This window comes from Antennarius striatus, chromosome 10, assembly GCF_040054535.1.
Source record: "Antennarius striatus isolate MH-2024 chromosome 10, ASM4005453v1, whole genome shotgun sequence".
NCBI classification, from domain to species: Eukaryota; Metazoa; Chordata; class Actinopteri; order Lophiiformes; family Antennariidae; genus Antennarius; species Antennarius striatus.
The window spans coordinates 16,408,845-16,429,892 of record NC_090785.1 but is presented as its reverse complement, the minus strand read 5'-3'; the positions used below and the strand labels follow the sequence as shown (position 1 = coordinate 16,429,892).

General features: G+C 40.6%; 1 protein-coding gene across 1 annotated transcript in view; it reads right to left on the bottom strand.

The window, feature by feature from the left end:
- The window catches only part of gria1a (glutamate receptor, ionotropic, AMPA 1a), a 70,909-nt gene extending 50,498 nt beyond the window's left edge, over positions 1 to 20,411 (bottom strand). Inside the window, exons 1-2 of the mRNA XM_068325027.1 lie at positions 20,250 to 20,411; positions 19,941 to 20,075 (exon numbers count right to left, since the gene is read on the bottom strand). Coding sequence (XP_068181128.1) covers positions 19,941 to 20,075; positions 20,250 to 20,337 — 223 coding nt within the window. The 5' untranslated portion in view covers positions 20,338 to 20,411. The remainder of the gene's footprint in view (positions 1 to 19,940; positions 20,076 to 20,249) is intronic.
- Between the last annotated feature and the right edge of the window lie 637 nt (positions 20,412 to 21,048).

The window sequence follows — 21,048 nt, the reverse complement described above, 5'->3', positions numbered from 1 at the left end:
AAACAGTCAATCCTTTCAGTTGAACGTGTATTCATTATGTAGTAAATGAATTTTCAGTTGGGCGCACTTTGAAAACTTTTTGTCTACTGAGCGACTAGCCTATGGAATCATTGCTGGCTACCTGTGCACTGCCAGTCTGTATGTTGCTTTCAGCAAGATCCAGGAGTTGAAGACGGATTACGAGTTAAGAGGTTAATCAATGAATCTCATGGGTTCCATTGACATTTTACTGGCAGCAGGAGGCAGTTCTTCTCATTTGCTTTTCCCCCTTGCTCTCTCTATTGTCTCGTCGTCACTCAGATTTCCAACACACTGACTAATATCTTAAAATAGCTCATTTATGGCTTTGGCCTGGTCTTTGGATGGAATATCCTCTCTGTAATTTCATGCTATCTTTGCACATGCAGGTCTGGCTTGGGCTATTTTCTGCTGTAGCTATTGGTGGGCCTTACTTATCACAGTATTTACCAAACAGATTGAAGTCGCTGCCTGTCCCCATGAGAGGTCCAGCTCACTGCTAAAAGCTGAGGCAGCGATGGAGAGGATGGCCCACACCCAAAACGCCTAACCTGTCACAGACATGCACCCTCAGGCAGGCAAATGTGCGCGCATGTGTGTGCGTGTGCATGTGTGTGTGTGATAGAGATAGCTGCAGAATGAGAAAGAGAGAACGAGAGACGAATTCAGCGGTATCACATAAAAGTAAATGTGCACACACATGAATGCACACACACACATATGTAGCCTCTAGTGCTCCAAAAGCCTGGTGACTCACCCTACTTAAAGCAAGCACTGAAATAGACATTTTGAGCCTCGCCACACTGACTCAGTGACAGAACTATCTTTCCTTCATGGTCTGCACACGCTCTTGCTATTAAATCGACACTCTCTCAGCTATTGCTTTCCTGTAGCACACATTATATTCCCCCTTACAATTTTCTAGGACCAATTTCACCATCACTGGCCTCTATGTTCTGCCTGGATAAAAGGTAATGAGAGCTTGTTTGACTTTTTGTGTAGTGTCCCATTATTCTGCCCTACAGCAAGTTGCCATGTTTCACTGAATATGAGTCATTTCTCATACCTACAGTGTGCCGGCCTGACAATAGAAAGCAGTGCCCATGTGGCACAGACCTCCTGCTCTGAGTTTACAAAGGGATCCATGTGCTCCTCTAATTTGACAAAAGTGTGATGGAACATTAGTGTTACTCAACAGTCAAAGGTCTCGCTCACATAGCAGGATAGAGGAGTGGCATATTGAGTATTTGCAGCTTGAGTGAGCGTCTTGTTAACGCCACTCTGTGTGTGTTTTGACATTTGAGACCGGGTTGAGAGGCCAAATGTGATCTTGAAGACCCCAGGAACACCTGTCCACCTTGGCACACCATGTCTTCTTGCCGCAGCTACAGCTGCCATGGTGGCAGGACTGAGGTTGCCTGGGCAACAGTCTGTTTCTCTGGCATGCATTATAGGCTAGCTAAGAGCCACTGAAAGACTTTTGGAAGATGAAGAGGGAATTTGGATATTTAGTATAATTAGGTTTCGCCTCAATGAATTTGTGTATAGCTAACCGACCCAGCTTTGCAAAATCTTAATTCTGGAACCATCACTTTTCATGACTTTTCTCATGCACTGCAATTTTATTTTATACTTGAAACAATCCATAATCCACAAACCAACAAAATTCTTCAGTGTTTGTATATGGATGATGCAGGAGTGCTCACTAGAACTAACCTCACTTTAAAAATGTTTATTCCTTTGAAACTTTCCATATGAATGGAAAACAAGATGATTTGCATTCAGTCTGGCCAAAGAGATTTGGGCTGCAGGAAAAGAGAGGAAAACTCAAATCCTGAAGGGACTGATACTTACTCAACAGGAGGAGCTGTCAGAAACACAACTCACGCAGCTACTGTCTTCCCTGTTCTCTGTTTCGCATGCCCTGCAGCTGTTCCTCTGCTTAGCATGAGCCAAATATCAAATGACAGATGTGTCTGTGCCGGCTGCACAAAGAGGGTGTGTTTGTGTCAGTTGTTCCTGCATCTGACGTTTTGGTTGATAAGAGAGTTGCTAGGGGTTGTTAACGGCATCCTTCATACTTCCCATGAATGTTTATTGCTCTGCACAGAACTGTACAAATCTACTGCAGGGGTCAACATTATATATTTTTTTCTCATTTGCCTGGCTGGGGCAGAGATCACCTTGGACAAAGTCAAATTTTACTCACCACAGACTGTTTTAATTATTAACATAGATATCAAATAACAAAAGCAGTAAGGAGAAGGGACTGACTTCTGAATTACTCCTGTCAATAACCTTGGAAAAAAGTATGTACGTAATTCTTCGCTTACAGTTTGTTTGCTTTTACAAAACGAGATTTGTTTTGTAAAATATCTACAAGAATATATTGTGTTTTATATTCCCCGGGCAATTCTTATTGTGTTAATTACTTAAAATTTTAAATTAATGTAGTAGTGATCTTGTAATTATGGAAAATGTCAACAGTAAACACATCTTATACTGCTTTTATAGCCCAAGCTGTACCAATAGGTAATGGGTTGTTTCCTGGCCCACGCAATCTCACCAATGAAAAAGCTACTACACAAATATATAGATATAGATGACAACAATATGGTAGCAGATTCAGTTACAACGTCAGCTTGACTCGGCAACTAGGTTAAATATTAATCTGGCAAAAAAACAAACAAACAGCCCTATATTTTAAATAATGTGGAATTTTAAAAACGTTCTAAGCAATAGAAACAAATCAATTTAAGCATTGAAACAATTTACAGTGAATTATGCAAATAAGGTCAATTGTTTGCCAGAAATACTGGCCAACTGCATCAGTCAAGGGTATCAAGGTGCCCTTGTGAATGGTACCTGCCTCTCAGGAGCTGCTCGCCAACCTGTATTTAGAGCTGTGCTTTACAGAATAGCTTCTTTATGTAGGTGCATGCGTTTCGTTTTTCTTTTCCAGACCTCTGCATTGTATGATATGCCGAAAAAATGAATTGATATGGAAATTGAATTTCACCAAGTTTGCAAAGCTGTTTTTCAAATGAAATTTGAGGGAAACCAACCTAACCAGGTTTGCAAGAATCCATACAAGTGTAGTGTTTTGGTAGCATTGGCTCAACAACAACTGTAATCCTCATATATTTACTGTTACAACACACAAAACACAAATTCTGATGAGTGTCATATGCTTTACATGCTGCCAGGTTTCTACTTTTTTTGTCTTGACTTGCACGACATTATCCTGAGCAACGTTATGGTCAGAGTTATTTTCACAGCTTGTGGTGATGTACTGCCTGGATGCTTCTTGGTCAGTCATCTCAAAAGGTCCTGCTTGAATGAAGTCTGTGACAAAGTCTGTGTGAACTGTGGACAGAAAAGTCATTAGACTCCACAAAATAGGACAGCTGTTTAAGTAGCTTCTCAAACCATGTGACCTACAAACCATGTACTTTGTATTTTTCAAAAAATATGTTTTCTAAAGTCTGGTATTGTAAATAAATAAACGTATGATATGAGTCTCAATCCTACACATTACCTCCAAGTTTATGTGGTTCATCTTGTGACACCAAAGAGGTAAAGCTGCCCTTCTTTAGTCAAGACAAGCAGCGAAATGGGGACACAAAGATCACAGACACAGGCAAGATCATGAAGTTGCAACGATCATAAGAAAAGATCATCCCTGGAATTTTTTTCTGATCGCTCCATTCTCATTCCAACCTAAAGCTTGAACATAGCCTTTTGATCTCACCTTGACTTATTACGACACAAGGTGACTTCATGCCTCGGAAATGCCATTTATTTCGAAACCAATCTTTTTATTTCCTAAATACCTACCTAATTTCTTCCCTGTCTTTGTGTGCAATTAAAAGTCATACCACTGACATGCTGGAAAACATTTGAAGTATTTGATGATTCCGCACATATAACTCTAGACTGTGAGTCTAGCAACATGTTAAATAATCACAACAATCAATTAGACATATCTGTTGGTAACGTAGTCTGAAAAATGTCTAAATTTGTTGAAAGTAGCCTGAAAAAATCTTTAAAAATGTGACAGTACTGAATGTCTTGTTTATATGTTTGATTTATGACACATTTTCTGTTTTTACATTTTCGATATGTTGTGTTGATAGGCTTGATAATTCCTTTTTATATATTTGAAAACCGGCAGCACAGTGTCTCCGTGGTTAGCACGTCGCCGCACAGCAAAGCGGTTCAGGGTTCGAGTCCGGCTCTGTGCGGACTTTGCATATTCTCCCGGTGTCTGCGTGGGTTCTCTCCGGGTTTTCCGGCTTCCTCCCACCTCCAAAAACATGCGTTTCAGCTTTATTGGCCGGTCCCAAATTGACCGTAGGTATGAGTGTGTGTGTGTCTTTGTCTGTGTCTCTGTGTGGCTTTGTGGTGCACTGGCGTTGCGCCCGGAGTTTCCCCCTCCTCACATTCTCAGTCATCTGGGATAAGCTGCAGAACAAGCGGTTAGAAGATGAATGAATGAATATTTGAAAACCCAGAGAAATAATCTAAAATAGATAAAATAGCAAACCCACAAATGTGAGGAACAGGAACCATAGAATGTGTTGTTGTTGTTGTTGTTGTTACGCTTCCATAGACGGGGTTGTTTTTGTTGTTTTATTTTCCACTAATCATTTATTAATTAATCATCCTCAATCACCTGCTTCACCGTGGCTTTTACATTTCAAACTCTCTTCTCATTACCGCTGCTACGCCATCAAACAAATCCGTGAGGGATTATTTTACATCTCTTTTCCTCATCGCTCTGCTGTCAGCTCTCAGGCGTGAAATGCAAAACAATACATTGTACTGTATATAATGAAAATATGTAAGATAATCTATAGAATATACTATACAAATGTATTATACGAATGCAGCTATGAGAACAGGTTCACACCTTAATTTAATGAAAAAAATATACATATACAGTATATGTATATATATTTATATATGCAATGAACGCTATAATATATTTTACAACACATTTAAAAGCCTCCTTTTGAAAGAGGAGAGTGGTGACAAGGGTAGGAGGGTTGCTGTCACATTTAGTAATTATATACACCAGGGCAAAAGGTCACTCGATCAAACGCAGAGCCCTTTGAAGAGAGATAAACACACCTGACACAGATGCTGGGAGACACACACACACACACACACAGTCGTCCTCCCTTCAGCCACCCATGGCTAATAACTGTCATATGATCTGTGTAATAAAAACGGAGAGCATTTGTGGTCCCCTTGGTCCTATCAATCACTTGGAGAGATAATCAGCTACGCTAATGAAAGGCAAGGCAAAAGAAGTCGACATTTAGTTCACACATGGCTGCATATACATGCATTCAGGACCTGCTAAGATTGTATCCTTCCAGATGCCCCAGCTAAATACCAAATACTCCTTGTGTTTGACAAGAGAGCATCTCACACATAGCTTGTGCTTGTGAATAATCCCCCAGGGAATAGATCGAGGTGACTTCTCTGAGCCCTCCAACACAGCTGACTGGCACAGCGGAATCAATCCTCCATGACTCAGAGGACAGAGACCCAGGAGACCAATACCCAGAACCTACAAGGATTTCAAGCCCTAACTAAGAATGAGGATTTAACTGCGAGAACAGCTTTGTGAGATCTCGGAAAATAATGAGATCTATTCTGGAGTACATGATTCATTTGGTGGTAATTTATTTATTTATTGCAAACAGATTAGGGTAGCATGGTGGCCTTGTGGATAGCGCTGTTGCCTCACAGCAAGAATGTCTTGGGTTTGATTCCGCCTAGGTTCTTACTGTGCACAGTTTGCATGCCCTCCCTGTGTCTGAGTGGGTTCTCTCTGGGCTTTCCAGCTTCCTACCACCTCCAAAAACACACAATTATGGTGAATTGGCCACTCTAAATTGAACATAGGTATAGGTGGGTATTTGTCTCTGTATTTGCCCCTGCCATGAACTGGCAACTTATCAAGGATATACCCTGCCTCTCACCCAATGATATCTGGGATAGGCTCCAGCGTAAATTACAGGTTGTGTCTTCTGCAAAAAAAAAAAAAAAAGAATGATCAATGAAAGGAATGAACAAACAAACCAACAAACAAAGGAAGGAAGGAAGGAACAAACAAATGAATGAAACAAATTGTAACTTTTTTCTGCAATTCTGCAAAAATTCGAAACATGTTTCGAAAAAAAAAAAAAAATGAAGGTGAGTTTTACCTCATTGCCCTTTCACCTCTCTAGAGATCAAATAAGCCCAGTAGCCCTGTATTCCAGAGAGGTGCACTTGCTTCCCTCCACTATAAACGTGTTTGGTTTCTCAAGCTTCAGGAAGATTTATTATCCGTGCAAGAGCAATAAAATGGTGTTTATGTCACTGCTGTTACCAGTGTGCGCCAGGAAGAAAGACATAATAATAAAGAAAAGGGACAAAGAAGGTTGTTAATACAAATATTGAAAGAAGAAAAGGTGCAAAAAAAAGAGAAAAAGGGCGGACAGAGAGACACTATTCCAAACACCTACCCAAAGGGGATATCAGAGGCCGGAGCAGCTGACCAGCAAAACAGATCTAGATTAATGTTATGGAGGGCTTGATACTCAAGAGAGCATTAGTTGAAACAGGGGTAATAAGCTAATACGGATGAGCTAAATAGCAAGCACGACTTGAAATCTAGATGAGGGTGACAGAAGGCAAAACTGCTTGTTACAGAGGAGAAGAAAGAAATTAGTGTGTGAGAGGACATGATAGGAAGACTGCTGTGAACAAAGAGAACAGATGCCAACCTAGCAGTAGGAAACACGGAGACCACACAGCGAAATCTAGATCTCTCCTATTTTCTCAAAGTGCTAAAACAATGGCACCACGTCGCCTCATTACATGGGTAATCGAGGGTGTGAGGCAGCTCTGCTCTGAACATTTCTCCTCCTTCCACTGTCTGTCACGTTCTCCCGTGGGGCCATTGTTCCACCTCCTTGCTGTTCTCTCAGCAGTTCAAATGTGGATTGCTGGAGTCCAGCCACCTACTGAATGAACAGTTACCTCGGCAGTGGGTCAGAAAACCAGCCCAGATCAAATCCTTTATGATGAAAATTATCCCCTGAACCATCATCCCTTCACAATTACCTCCCATCTGCTTATCAGTGTCAACAGGTGCAGGGGGACGAGCCCTCTTATACTTTCATTTCTGTGACTAAACAAGTGATGGAGGTGAATATGTGGATTGAACCCTAAAACACTAATACACCAAGCACTGTTTTACAAGTTAACTAGACAGAACTTAATGCAGCTCAGTTTCCTGGTGTGTTTTTTTGTTTGTTTTTTTTTGACAAATTTGACCCTCGTGATATGAACATGATGATGAGCCATTAAATTATGAAATCCCATGATGATTCTAATGAATATTGAATATTTCAAGTAAAGCATTGTTTCATAGTAATCTGTAGAACTGAGAAAATGGCTTGAGTCCTTTAGGTCAAAATGGAAAATTAAAATATAGCCACTCCAGAATTGCAGAGGTTTTTCCATGCTGTATACCCAGTGAAGTCACAGTCCATCAAGTAGTAGGAAGGATTAATTAATGAATTAATCGATAGAGATGGTAAAAAGGTAGACTTTGCAATATTAGGGAAACTGAAATCAAATTTGACAGCGCTGTTGCCTATCAGGGAAAAGGTTCTGGGTTTGATTCATTTCTGTGTAGAGTTTGTATGTTCTCTCCATGTCTCCGTGGGTTCTCTCTGGGTTCTTCGGGTTCCTCCCGCCTACAAAAACATGCTGCTTAGGTGACTCACAACAAAATTGTCCATAGGTGTGATTGTGAGCACCAATGGTTGTTTGTCTTTCTTGTGGTACTATGAGTGGGTGTCTCGGCCGGGGTATAACCCGCCTCTCACCCATAATTAACTGTGATAGGCTAGATCTGTGACCCACAAGATGGATAAACAGCATTAGAAGAGAACATTGTGATCATCTTGTCGACAAGAAAATAGATGGATGGATGGATGGATGGATGGATGGATGGATGGATGGAAATTAAATTCCAGACCACCCATTTAATTGCATGTCCATAATTTAATGAATTCCTCTGCCATATGCCTAATCATCCAACCAAGCTGCATGAAAATTCATGAGATTTTTTTGTGTAATCCTGCTAACAGACAACCGCTGATGAAAACAAAATCTCTTCGCGGCGGTAACAACTGTCTTCTAGATTCCAGCTGAGCTACTGGGAAATGAAAGATTCATAGCAGAGCTGAGTCTCGGAATCTCTGAACAGCCAGAAACACTGCATAGCTTTTCTTAAAATGACTGACAAGAGGTCCAACTAACAATCACGTTGTTACAGCTCGGAATCTGATGGCTTTCATTGAATCAAATATAACAGAATAATGCTAAATCTACATAATCAAATTTTATCACTTTAAATCTGTCTGATGATTTGCTTACAGCCTCAGATAACTAATTTATTGTCAATGCCACAGGGTAGACAAGTTAGAACAAGTATGAAATATTCAGGATCCCCAAAAACAGGAGCATTTCAATGAAGAACAACTTCAGAGAGATATTCAAGTTGAACCTACTATTTGAAATTTTTATTATATGTCCGATAAAAGTTCAATGTCAGCATAAAAAAATCCCAAAGTGCTTAAAACTCCCAAACAGACGTGTACATGAAGTTTCACAAAAAGTATTTGAATCATGTCCCTGAAACCATCTTACTTGAGTAACATGTTTCAGCCCATCTCATTTTTCGGATGTTGTTGTTGATGTTCCAACACTGATGAAAGTAAAATCTGTCTTAATAACATGTCTGGAAAGAAGAAAATAAACTGAATAAAAAAACCAAAACAAACAAGAATAAATTCTGATCACTGCATGAAGACTGGGAGCTTGGGGTAACAAAGGTAAGAAATTAAAATTGTCTTCCACCAGAAACTTGGCACCATTATCTCTTTAAACATCAACAGAAAGAGCCCCTGCACTAGAGACCATGCTTAAAAATGATAGTCCACCTGACACCACAGGATATTATTAAAATTATGTGAGAGGGAGGTGCATCACCTCAGCGGAGCACTCTTGTGATCTTGGAGAGAACGAGATGGAACAAACAACAGCTTGATATTGTGCAACAGCACAGCAAAAGCAGAAGAGTTTAGAAGAGTAGTTATTGGTCATCATAGTTTTGTTTTTTTTTTCACTTAGAACTAGAAGTGAGATTTTCACTGTCCAATTTAATAGAAACATGTGACATGCCAGGTAACATTAGCATCATGCCTCACCGGGTCCATTGTCATCCTATTTGGAAATTAATCATGAAATCAAGCATTTTTTTCAAGTTTTATATGAACATGTATGCTATTAATCCAGGAGTTATGATTAATGGGGTAAATCAAGATGAAAGCTTGAAAGCTGAAACTTGTGTTTTATCTCAAGGGACTGGTCCTATTGAAGAGTCAGTCGTACTGTGTAGACTATAAACACATGGATCTGTCCTCTCTGATCTGAGACATTAATCACAAAAGACTACTATAATTGCCTAAAAGAATGCCTTGATTATCGTATACATTTATCTTGTTTGTTTCTTCTAGAATTCCAAATATTAGGTGTCACGACCAGCCAGTCATTTAGCACTGTGAGTATCTGCAGTTGCAGTTGTGAAGATGACAACAGCAGTCTTTTGCTGTCGCAGTACGAGCAGGTACACCCTGTCACACTGTTTAATATGCTTGTACACTTTGCTCCTCATTAAAGTACACAGAAGCTCCTCGGATGACAAAAGGGGGGTTCTGCTTTGCTGCGACACCATGACAGCTGTCGTCATCCGGAGCCGGTCCCTCCAACTCGCAGCACAAATCTTGGTCCTAACACATTGTTTTCTAATTGCCAGACCCACACGTCTCTGTTCAGACCTCCGCGTCCCAGCTGCCATTGCTTCCATAGACGACAGATTTGTTTTAAATACTTGGTGAGCTTCCATGAATACAGAGAAGGTTTGGGCGCAGGCCTCGGAAGACGATGAGTGGAACAAATGATGTTAACGCCGCCATTGCTAATGCATGCCTGTTTGTGTGGTGAGGTCAATGTGTGATAAAGATTGATGTAATATCAACATGACAAAATTCTCAAATCTCAAGGAGCTGAATGGCCATTAGGGTTTCCATTATGTGGCAGATGGTGGTTAGAAAATGATTACATAGAGGGTGAGGGGATTAAATGATGGACTGCTATTTTCTCCTTTCTAACCTCACACTCTTCTGTCACCTCTGGGCGGACTTCCCCCATTTGAAAAGCAATGCACACACACCACACGCACACGCACACGCACACGCACACGCACACGCACACACACACACACACACACACACACACACACACACACACACATACAAAATGCAGAAACAATCTTTAGTCCCACTATCACTCTGCTATAAGGGGAGCAGGTTTGGTTGATCTACATTGATTGCTGTCGGCCATTCTCTCTCCCCAGTGCTCTGAAGAAAAAACAAAACAAAAACCCAGGCCTTCTCATTCATCAAACCAGCACCTGCCAGACTCTCGCCCCAGGGAGATCAACCATTAAATTCTTTTTCTTTTTCTCCTTCATCCTCTGTTTTCTACTCAACAGTCACGATCTGTTGTTTTTCCACATTTAGAAGAAGTCATTGAACACACTGTAATCCCACTGAACATGAATGCAGTGGGTAAGCCCATCACTACAGCTGCAGCTCAGTGACTGACAGGGTAGCTACACAATAGAACATGACACCCAAGAGGTCACCAGCCACCAGGTCCGAAACTGTAGCTTAACCTCCTCCCGTCTCCTTTTTCACACATTTCCCCCAGCTGAGACTCTGTATGGTGGCTGTCCTCCTGGAGGAGGGACAGAGTAGTTAAGTGATGCACAGAATACTGTAAGGACAGCAGAAAAAAAATCTCCAGGGGAAAGAATTCTTTTTAAGCCTCTCCAGGCAGACCTTGTTGAGAGATTACTATTTTCAAGCACTACACTGCTTAAGGATTAGTTAAATCGTTATTATAACACATTTATGCTTACAACATCATGAATTGTTTTGGAGATGCTGAGATGAATAATACATTAACTGCATCCACTCAAGCTCTGTCTCTTGTAGCTTTGTGCATGTATGTATATGTGTGTGTGTGTGTGTGTGTGTGTGTGTGTGTGTGTGTGTGTGTGTGTGTGTGTGTGTGTGTGTGTGTGTGTGTGTGTTTGCAAGTGTGTGACCATAAAACAAGAACACTTATTTAAATAAAGTTGGGATGACTTTTAAAACATAAAAAAAAAACCAGAATGTGATAGTTATTGTATTTTACTTTATTTCTAATGAAGTACAAAAAAATTAATTCAGTGTTATTGAAAATGACTTGTGCACTCAGCACTCAGCCTTGGTTTCAGAGTGACAAAACAGAAGAAAAGAGTTGATGAGAAGATTCCAAACTTAAGGTAAAAATGTCAAACTAGCAAAATTGTATGCACAACCATTTACAATTGTGCAGAAGTTCAAAAGTGCTGATAAATCATATTTCAAGTCATTCTTGGTTCCTTCATATTTATTCTTAATAAACTAATCTTGAACTAATCATTACTTACTCTGCAAGCTATCATTTGGAGTTATTCATTAACTACTCAGTTCTTCATTCATTTCAAAATTACTTTTCTGTTTTTTTAAATCATTTGCAAATCCAAAACTGTAATTCATTTTGCTCTGTATCATTGGAAAGCTTGATTAAAGTGAAAAAGAGACAAATAATTCCTCTTGGCAGCGGTGATGGTTGACAAGGAGACACTACTTTGTTAGAAAGTGCTCTGAGTTCTAAAGGTTCAGATCCACACATTTTTAATTGGAGGTAAAATAATACTATTCCAGGAATGCATTAGGTTGTAAATATATTTAAATAAATGAAACAATTGTCCTGTCATGTTCTCTTTCAGATTGATCATCCTAGGGGGAGCCCTGAAAAACCTTTATAAGATCTGAGCACTCAGGTGAAGAACAACGGATCGGGTACAAAGTTATTACTGCTGATGGGAACAATGAGCATAAGAACAAAAACAATGGGCGTACCATTCCCCTTTTTACGTTGGGCTGCCATCAAAGCAATCTGTGAGTATTAGTTCTACCTCTTCGTCACTTCCTCTTACTTTTCCAAATTAATTAAAACACTGCATGAGTGGTGGCCCGGTGGGTAGCGCTGTCGCCACAGCGAGACGGTTCCTGGTTCGAGTCCTAGTCTGTGAGGAGGTTGTATGTTCCCCCCCTGTCTGCATGGGTTCTCTCCAGCTTTTCAGGCTTTCTCCCACCTCCAAAAATATGCATATGAATTGGCTGTTCTCAAAATAGTGTGTGTGTGTGTGTGTGTGTGTGTGTGTGTGTGTGTGTGTGTGTGTGTGTGTGTGTGTGTGTGTGTGTGTGTGTGTGTGTGTGTGTGTGTGTGTGTGTGTGTGTGTGTGTGTGTGTGTGTGTGTGTGCGTGTGTGTCTTTCACATGGCTCCGTGGAGCACCAGTGTCACGCCTGGAGCTGACCCTGCCTCTTGCCCCATGTCCGCTGGGATAGGCTCCAGCAACCCCATGACAGCGGAAGAAGTGAATGAATGAATGAACACTGCATGATATGGTACATGAAATAAAGACAACACATTCATGCAAGGCTAAAAAATATATTTAGGACTAACAATGATATTGTTATGTCTTTTACACTTTTATGATTATATCTGTCAGAAATGTGACATCATCAGTATTATACTGTATCGTTTCTGGTTTTACCAATAACTAAATTAATACCTTCAACACCATGAACATGCAGTCATGACTGTTATGTTGCCATTGGCCTTTTAGTCCATTGGTACCAATGCAGGGTTTGATTTATCTCAGAGGTTCTATGACCCCTGGGCCTGACCTCTAACTGTTGACGACAGCTAGAGATGCAGACCTACAGTCATCCTGTTCGCTAATGATAAATCACACCTATCCTCTATGTCTATCTGGGGGAAAGCTCCCCATCCTCCATATATGTTCCATATTGATCAGCTGGGCATGTTTCTGTACTCCTTTATTGATCATGGCTGCATCCTCTCCCAGACCTTCGTAGACCGATGGAAACACCACAACCCACGTCACAATAATCCCACAAATTGTCTTCTCTCCAAGCACTAATTAGTCTTAATGAAAGATTTATCACCAGGACGGCTGAACTGGATGTAAAATCAAATGTTAGCCAGTGATTCAGAAAAACCTGGACCAAAGTTCTATTGTCTGAAATTTAAATTTTGTTGTTTGGTGCAATATTCTCTGAATGCTTTCAATGTCAGAAATGTCTTTCAACCAAAAATATCCAAAGTCTAAATCTCACCACACACATGTGAAAATCAGAGCAAAGAGTAGATAATATAGGCATGAACCTGCAGGGATTTGACATGAAGCTACAGTAGCATTTCTTTAAAGTCCTTATTATAAACCAAGTCAATAGCAGATTATGGTAATGTGATAGCTAGCCGAGGGGAACTGTGACTAATATTCTCCATGTACACAGCTTCCCTGGCAGTTATTTATAACCACTGGAAACATGTAAAATGAGTCAGTCTAGCAAACACTTTCATTGAAAATGTGAAAACAAAGGCACATGTGGATCTGTAATGCATCGTTTAAACACTTGCTTTATTCAACTGATGGTAAGAAAGAAGTCAGAGAAATGCAGATTCAGTCCATTGTCTCAGGTTACAGCGAAGGTGCTGCCATTATCAATAATATCCTGACAGCTCCGTCTCAACAATCATATTTCTGTTTATGATTTTTTTTCTTCTCGACATTCTTTGTTCTAATTTCTTTCATTTTTTCCTCCTACTCACCCAACTCACTGACCTCAAGCCCTGTTTCTCTTGCTCTTGAAGCAGGTGCCAGTGAATGTGCGTAAGTGTACATGGAGGTTTCTGTATGTGTGTGAGTGTATGTGTGTGTGCGTGCGTGCGTGCATGTGTGTGTTTGTGTGTGTGTGTGTGCGCACGCGCGCGTGTGTGTATGTGGTGGGATGTCTTGCTTGCGCAGGAAGTGATCATAAGTGCCAGCTGATGAGTATTGCCCTAATCTGGAGCCCCTTTCATCCTTTTGCACAAGGGTCCATTCACTCCCAGCTTTTCACACACTCCCCACTCTCACTCCCACACACACATACAGAGGTGAACTGTCACTCACTCAAGACACCCTACACAAATGACAGAATGGACACACAGATGCATGTTCACATGAATACACTCCTCCACACATATTAATAGAAATCCAGGAATAGGCTTCTTTTCACATCTGACTCATTATGCGCAGCCCCAGGAGCCCTTCTTTCTCTTTACAAATATGCCTCTGCAGCCCCCACATCCAAATACTCTTTTAGAGCAAATGACACACAGCAGGGAGAGGTGTCATTTTCATTCATACCATCTACTTCCACTTTGAATCTGTCTGACATGCCCGCACCACAGCCAACCATCACACCCATGAACTGCTGTGATATGCGTGACACAATCACGAAAAGATGTCACATGTGATGAAGTTACACAGAAGACTGAAAGAAGTGACTGGATGGAGAGAACATTTGTGGACATCCTGCAAAGATGATGGCTCCATCAGAAACCCCATGAATATTGGTTATGATTCCTAATTAAATACTGTAACCAGTTTGAAGTAGATTCCTTAAATGGTTTTAAATAATGATATTGCATGTTTTGCTGTATTCTGATCTTTTTTTTAAATTTTGACTTATAAACAAAGGAGACCCTAATCTATTAAGTACCTGACCAGAATGACAAAGTAATACATGCTGCTTATCAAGAAATTAAGCTCTAATTTCTAAATTATTAGCAACCTCCTGTATATTTATTGTAGTCCAACCACTGGATCTATGCTATTTCTAGAAAATCCCTCACCCCCACATCCTATCCCCTTCTCCTTGATTCACCAGGAACATCCCTGGAAGTGTTCAGCACCAGTCTGGCCCTCATATTCACATCACATTCCCCTCTGAGCAGAGGACCATCTTATTAATGAAGGCATCTTGGGTGTGTTTACATTTCATTACACAGCTCTGCTTGTCTCGCTGGTGTAAATGGCTTGGGGGCGGGAGGACGGCCGGTGTGTCGCCTGGGGTGCATCCAGGTTTCCAAATGACTTCTGCCGCTGTTATTGTATAATATAAAATCATAGACATTGTGGGCAGGATATTTATATATACTATATATATATATATATATATATATATATATATATATGAATACATATAAACATATATATGTATCAGAAGGAATTTAAACGATTATCTGCATTATGCTCTTGTAGGCAAGAATTTGCAGTAACAGTCTTTAGCATTCAGCAGGAGCCAGCAATGAATGTCTAATCATCTGCATGATTGTTGTTCCACATTAATACTCTTTCCAAATCCGATTCTAAGCATATCAGAAAGAATGGATACGAACGCATTACATTTAACCTCTGTGATTGATATGAAGATTTGCTTATTTGTTAATATTTATCTGGGCTTACTGTAGCTTGTAAATGTTTGGTATGTGGCTTTTCTTATCTATTTGTTGCACGTACTGACTGAATTGTTTAAGTCTTCCAGGAATCAATTTAATACATCATCTTTGTCCAGACATCTGTGCTCATTCAATCAACATGTGACATTTAAAAAATGTTTTTTTATTATTAGTCCGTCAAGCTGGGTGGTGGAAATTGCAATTTGGTTAGTCAGGGTAATCAGGGCGGGTCTGCAGAGGAGCCTAATGTCTATGCAATAAGATGCGGTATCCATGGACAGAGAATACGACCTAAGTGAGGAGGGACACAGATGATTGTTACCCACTAGATACTAGGTACTCATATACTCTTCACTGGAAAGGTGGAGAAGATGATGAGGCCTCAAAAGACCTGTGGCATTTCTATCTCGCCACGGTGGAATTAAAACATCATACAAACACAGCATGGTGGTGAACTGCAGCACCAAATAGTGACTCACACAATGAGTTGCTATAAGCGTATGTCTGTGCTTTACTCCTGCAATCACTGCTGGCCAGATACAGCACACATTCCTAAGACGGTGTCCAACAAATCAAAGTTCATGAGACAGCGGCAGCATTGCCAGCTCACTGTAGATATCTGGTCTCATTCTCTCAATATTCTACTGACAGTATTCTACTGACAGTATTCTACTGACAGTATTCTAACAACACATTCAACTAGACAATAACTTCAATATAAACACAATGGAGCTAATCATCAGCCATTTGCTAAAGCAATATTAAAAACTTTCTTTCACACGTACTTTGGACCTCTTCACAAGTTTTCTGTGTAGGCAAGGCGACCCCCTTAATTTGACAGTCATTCACACACCATAAAGGATTGTATGTCATGACATAAACATTCATATCTGAATGTACACACACACACACACACACACACACACACACACACACACACACACACACACACACGCTGTTGAGGTTATTCCTGAGACAGGGCTGAAAAAATAACCTGCAGATCATTGGTGAGTCAGTGAAAATCAACTGTGAATGTTCAAAGATGAAACTGGTCTCCATCCTATGTGAAGAGAGTTATCATTCCCAGGCAACAATGACATGAGACGAGACTAGGAGATGTATGATGGGACTATACAACACATCTGTGTGGCAACTTCAGTCAAGTGGAGGACTCATAGCAAACAACAGTGATGACGGACAGTGTTACAACACCAAAATACCAGGGGTTACACTTCAGTCAATTCCAAGCATGACTAAAATCATTAATGACAAGTTAAATACAACGATGAGACAGTGGGTAAAAGTCAGTAAACAAAGAGAACATCATTCTGTTTTACTTCGCAAATACAGCAGGGGAGGCTGAGACCCCAGCAGACAAACATGTGATTACAGTCAACCAACAGATGTTTGTAAGCAGGTGAGAAGTAATTTTAAGCAGGCAACTGCCTCAAGACTTTGAGTTCAGATGACACCAAAGTCCTGGTGGTAAAGCCTAACAATCTACTGGCCATTATAATCCTTAAACTGCAACAGTTGGTGATAAATAACCCATCTGTGCTCAGCCACCGCCCTGCAGATGTCAGATCCACCATCAGCGACTGATGAAAAAGTCATGGCAAACAAAATTCCTGCGGATCCACATTGTTCAAATGGACATGATACCTTACAGACACCATGATGAGATGAACCAGAATGACCTTTCATTGTCTCTTTCTCCAGCCAAACATGAGAAGCTCAAACATGAACAGGTCAGAGGATAAAATAGATGCTTATGTTCTTAGCAATCTGTTTTTTAAGTTGCTTACCGAGCCACAAGGAGTCTTAGTGGAAGGATTGAGATTAAATTCCTTGCAGCAATAAACAAACTGCATGAAAAATAAAAGTAAATTCCATGGCTAGACCTGTGTGTACCATTTAAGTGACACACAATTACTATAGACACAGAAGAAAAGGCTCCGTTTCAGGCCTACAGTATATTTGCCAGCATCCGTGTGGTCGGAATCCCGGAGCCCAAGAATCACAAGACCTGGCACAATTTGAAAAGAAAAGAACAACCTCAGGCGACAGCTGTAGAGAGACTAGTTTGACTGCAGGCAATAACGCAAGTTTTCATTTCGTTGGCGTATGCTTCACGAATGGCCAGCAATGCCATTGCAGTACATCCTCTCCTGATGCTGGCGAAGAGGAGCTCACACAACCTACCTTTAGTCGTGCCACTTCCTAGCGTCCAAACTCTACTTCATCTGAGCAAACACTCCTGGAAGCTACAGCAAACCCCTATGTGGAGTCAAGCATAATACATCCCCATCGCTTTACTGCCTTAGAGCATGACTATAGCGTACGTTATGAATAAGAGCTGCCATTTATTCACATGTTCTATTGTGAGAAGTTAAGATTGTGTAATGGGCAACTGATAATAGATCTAGTGTGCCGAGAAAAATACTTGCTTTCTATTTACTTTGGACTGATGGTCTTTGGTTTATGGCTTTGCTTATTTTGTATAGCACTAAGCTCTAAACAAGTGTTTAAGTGGAGCATGTTGACTCACGCATTTAATAAACAGTTTAATGTCTCACATCTTACAAGACATCTGTGGCTGTGGTGAACGGTAAAGGTTACAGAAAAAAATTACATGACCGTCAGAATGTCATTATGTTTGGGTTTTTTTTCCTGTATTCATAAAACCGAATCGCTTTCTTCCCCCTCAGTAATACAATTGATATCCGTGATGAGCACTGAGCACGCAGACATGGAATAAAGATCAGTTTTTGAATTCCAGACAGGTTTCAAAGTGGAAATGCAACATCCAATGTCTGAAAGAAGTAATTAAAATGTCTGTCACTCTGGCAATGTCACACACTTGGCAGTGAGACAGGAAGGCTGAGTTGTCAAAGGGTATCTCCTGGACTGAGTGAGCTATGGGCATAATCGAAGGAGCTGAATGAGAAAAACACAGTGGACAAGATTCCAGGAGGACAAAATGTTATCGGAATACAAAGGAAGGACACAAAGAAGGAACAATTTAGACCGGCATTTCTTTAGTAATGCTCAGACAGGGAGTAATTGTTTGGCTTACACAATAGCCCACATTATCCCCTGCAGGAGGATGTCATCCCCACTGCTCTCTCCAAGGATTCATATTTTTATCCCTTGAGTGGAGTCTGTGTTTTTGTCACTCAACCAGTGTTCATAGATCTGGTGGAGCCACAATTATTTTGTCTTTAAACGATACAACTCGAACAATTTACGTCAAACAGACACCAATTTTATCTCAATCACGATGAATTCAGATGACAAATATAGAAAACATTGACTGCGAACCTCTGCTACTTCGCTTTTACCGAGGTAACCGGGTTTTTTTTTGTGATCAAATGTGACTTCTGTAAAAACAGAAAGCTCAATCTAAAACCACTGGTGGTGGACTTGGGTGGAGTAAATCATATTTGTGAGCAAATGTATGAATTAAATATTATTCTCATCAGGATTGATGATCGTTGCTTTGAACTGAAGAAAATGGAAGGATAAATGAGACGTATAGAATTTTGTTCCACTCAAACACTTTATGCTACAGTATATGTGGAACATAATATTCATGAACACTAAGGGAAGTCTAATGACCTTCAGATTAAAAAATAATGAATTGGGCTTGAATTGAGTGAACATCAAAATGAGTGTGCATTGACCAGAACACCACACAGGGACTAAGCCTTATTGTTGGCATCAAACTACAAATATCATAGGAGAGAAATCAGACAGGTAATCCTTCAGTCTTAAAAGTTGATAGGAACCGTATATGCGTGCGTGTGTGTGTGTGTGTGTGTGTGTGTGTGTGCTCTGCCAAAAAAAAAAAAAAAAAAAAGATAATCGTATTGTGATCCGTGAATAATTAAAAATGCATTTAGAGCCGTTTTTTTTTTTCTTTCTTTGTTCACATCGCCTCAGAGCCCTGATTTGCGCTCTGGCTCTTTGTTTTATGTTATTTAATTATTTATCAACCTCAGTTTAGACACGGGGATGCGCGCAGGGATCGGTGGCAGCCGTTTTATAGCGCACACAGCTCCACAGATGCATTCAGACTGCTGGATCTCTTGTAAGGCTGCGGAGGTTGATTCGAAGTGCCCGTGGCATCCCCGAAGCCCAAAATCACGATGCAATTATGCTTTGGAAATAGGGCAGAATAAGTCCTTAGAGGTCCCCATGCAACAGTTAATATCAGTAGTATGCCTGTTTATTAGACAGATTAAAGCCGGTGCAGGTTTCAGATTATATCAACTGAGTTATTCGTTCTTTATGAAGTCGCTTAAACAGGTTGTTGGGTTGGATAAGACGCTCAACACGCAGAATCTTTGCGTATTTTAGAACATCCCAGCTAGATAATACTCACAGGCATATGTCATGGAGAAGCTGTTCCCCAGTTTGACCATATCCACCTGCGGCACCAGTTTGGGGATGTCCTGGTGATGAGAGAGGGCGAAGCGAAAAACCTCATATTCGTGCGATTCGGTTGGGAACAATCCTCCTGTTGAGCAACAAAAGAATCGGGAGTTAATGTGGAAACACACTGGAACACCACCCCCCCCACCCATCAAGAAAAAAAATACACAAAAGAAAAAGACGCACGGGATGAACTTGAAATACAGATTTTAATGCAGAGAGAAAGGGTCCGTTTCTGACTTGTGTGCGCCATTCTCACCTATATTGATGTTACTTGGGAAACTTAAACTGGAACCCAAGCACATCCCCAGTAAACTGGTGTAGAGGATGGTGAAGCTTCGCTGCATATTTCCGTTTGCATTGGCGAAGGAAAAAGGAGCCGAAATCCAAGCATATAGGTTTGTCCGCTTGTGAAGTTAAATTCCCCGCTTTTCCTCCACTCCAGTCGCCTCCAAGAGTGAACACTCACACCGACATCGATACAGGAGAGAGACACTTATGGCAATGGCGAGGAGGCACCTTTCTCTCTCCTCTTCCCCCCTCTCCTCTCTCTGCTGATGCTCTCCTGTCCTTGGATGCTGTCGTAGGAGACGGAGAATGACTTCAGCTTTCGGCGCACTAGAAAAAATGCGCACATCTTGACGAGCTGACGAGTCTCCATGTCAATCAATCGTTTATTTAATCATTTAAAACACAGATTATTTTTTTTCCCCCGTCGTTATTTAACGATATTTAACCTGTTAATATTTTCTAAAAAAGGAAATATCGTTGAGGAAATAATCATAAAATGTGGAAATTGGATTTAGAGTCCTTAAAAATGTTTTCTACATGGAACACGTGACGTTATCTCATCTCCTTGGAGGATATATTCACGTTTAACAACAAAGGCAACACTTTCACACGTAATGTTTTAACTATATGTCTTGTCTGTTTAGCTTTTTTTTTTTTTTTTTTTAATTTTTTTTTAATGCAGAGTACGTTCTTAGAGCGCACCCACAGGTTTCTCAGGAGCCGGGATTTCATGGATGTCAATTCACTCTCCTGCCCTACGGTGGTGT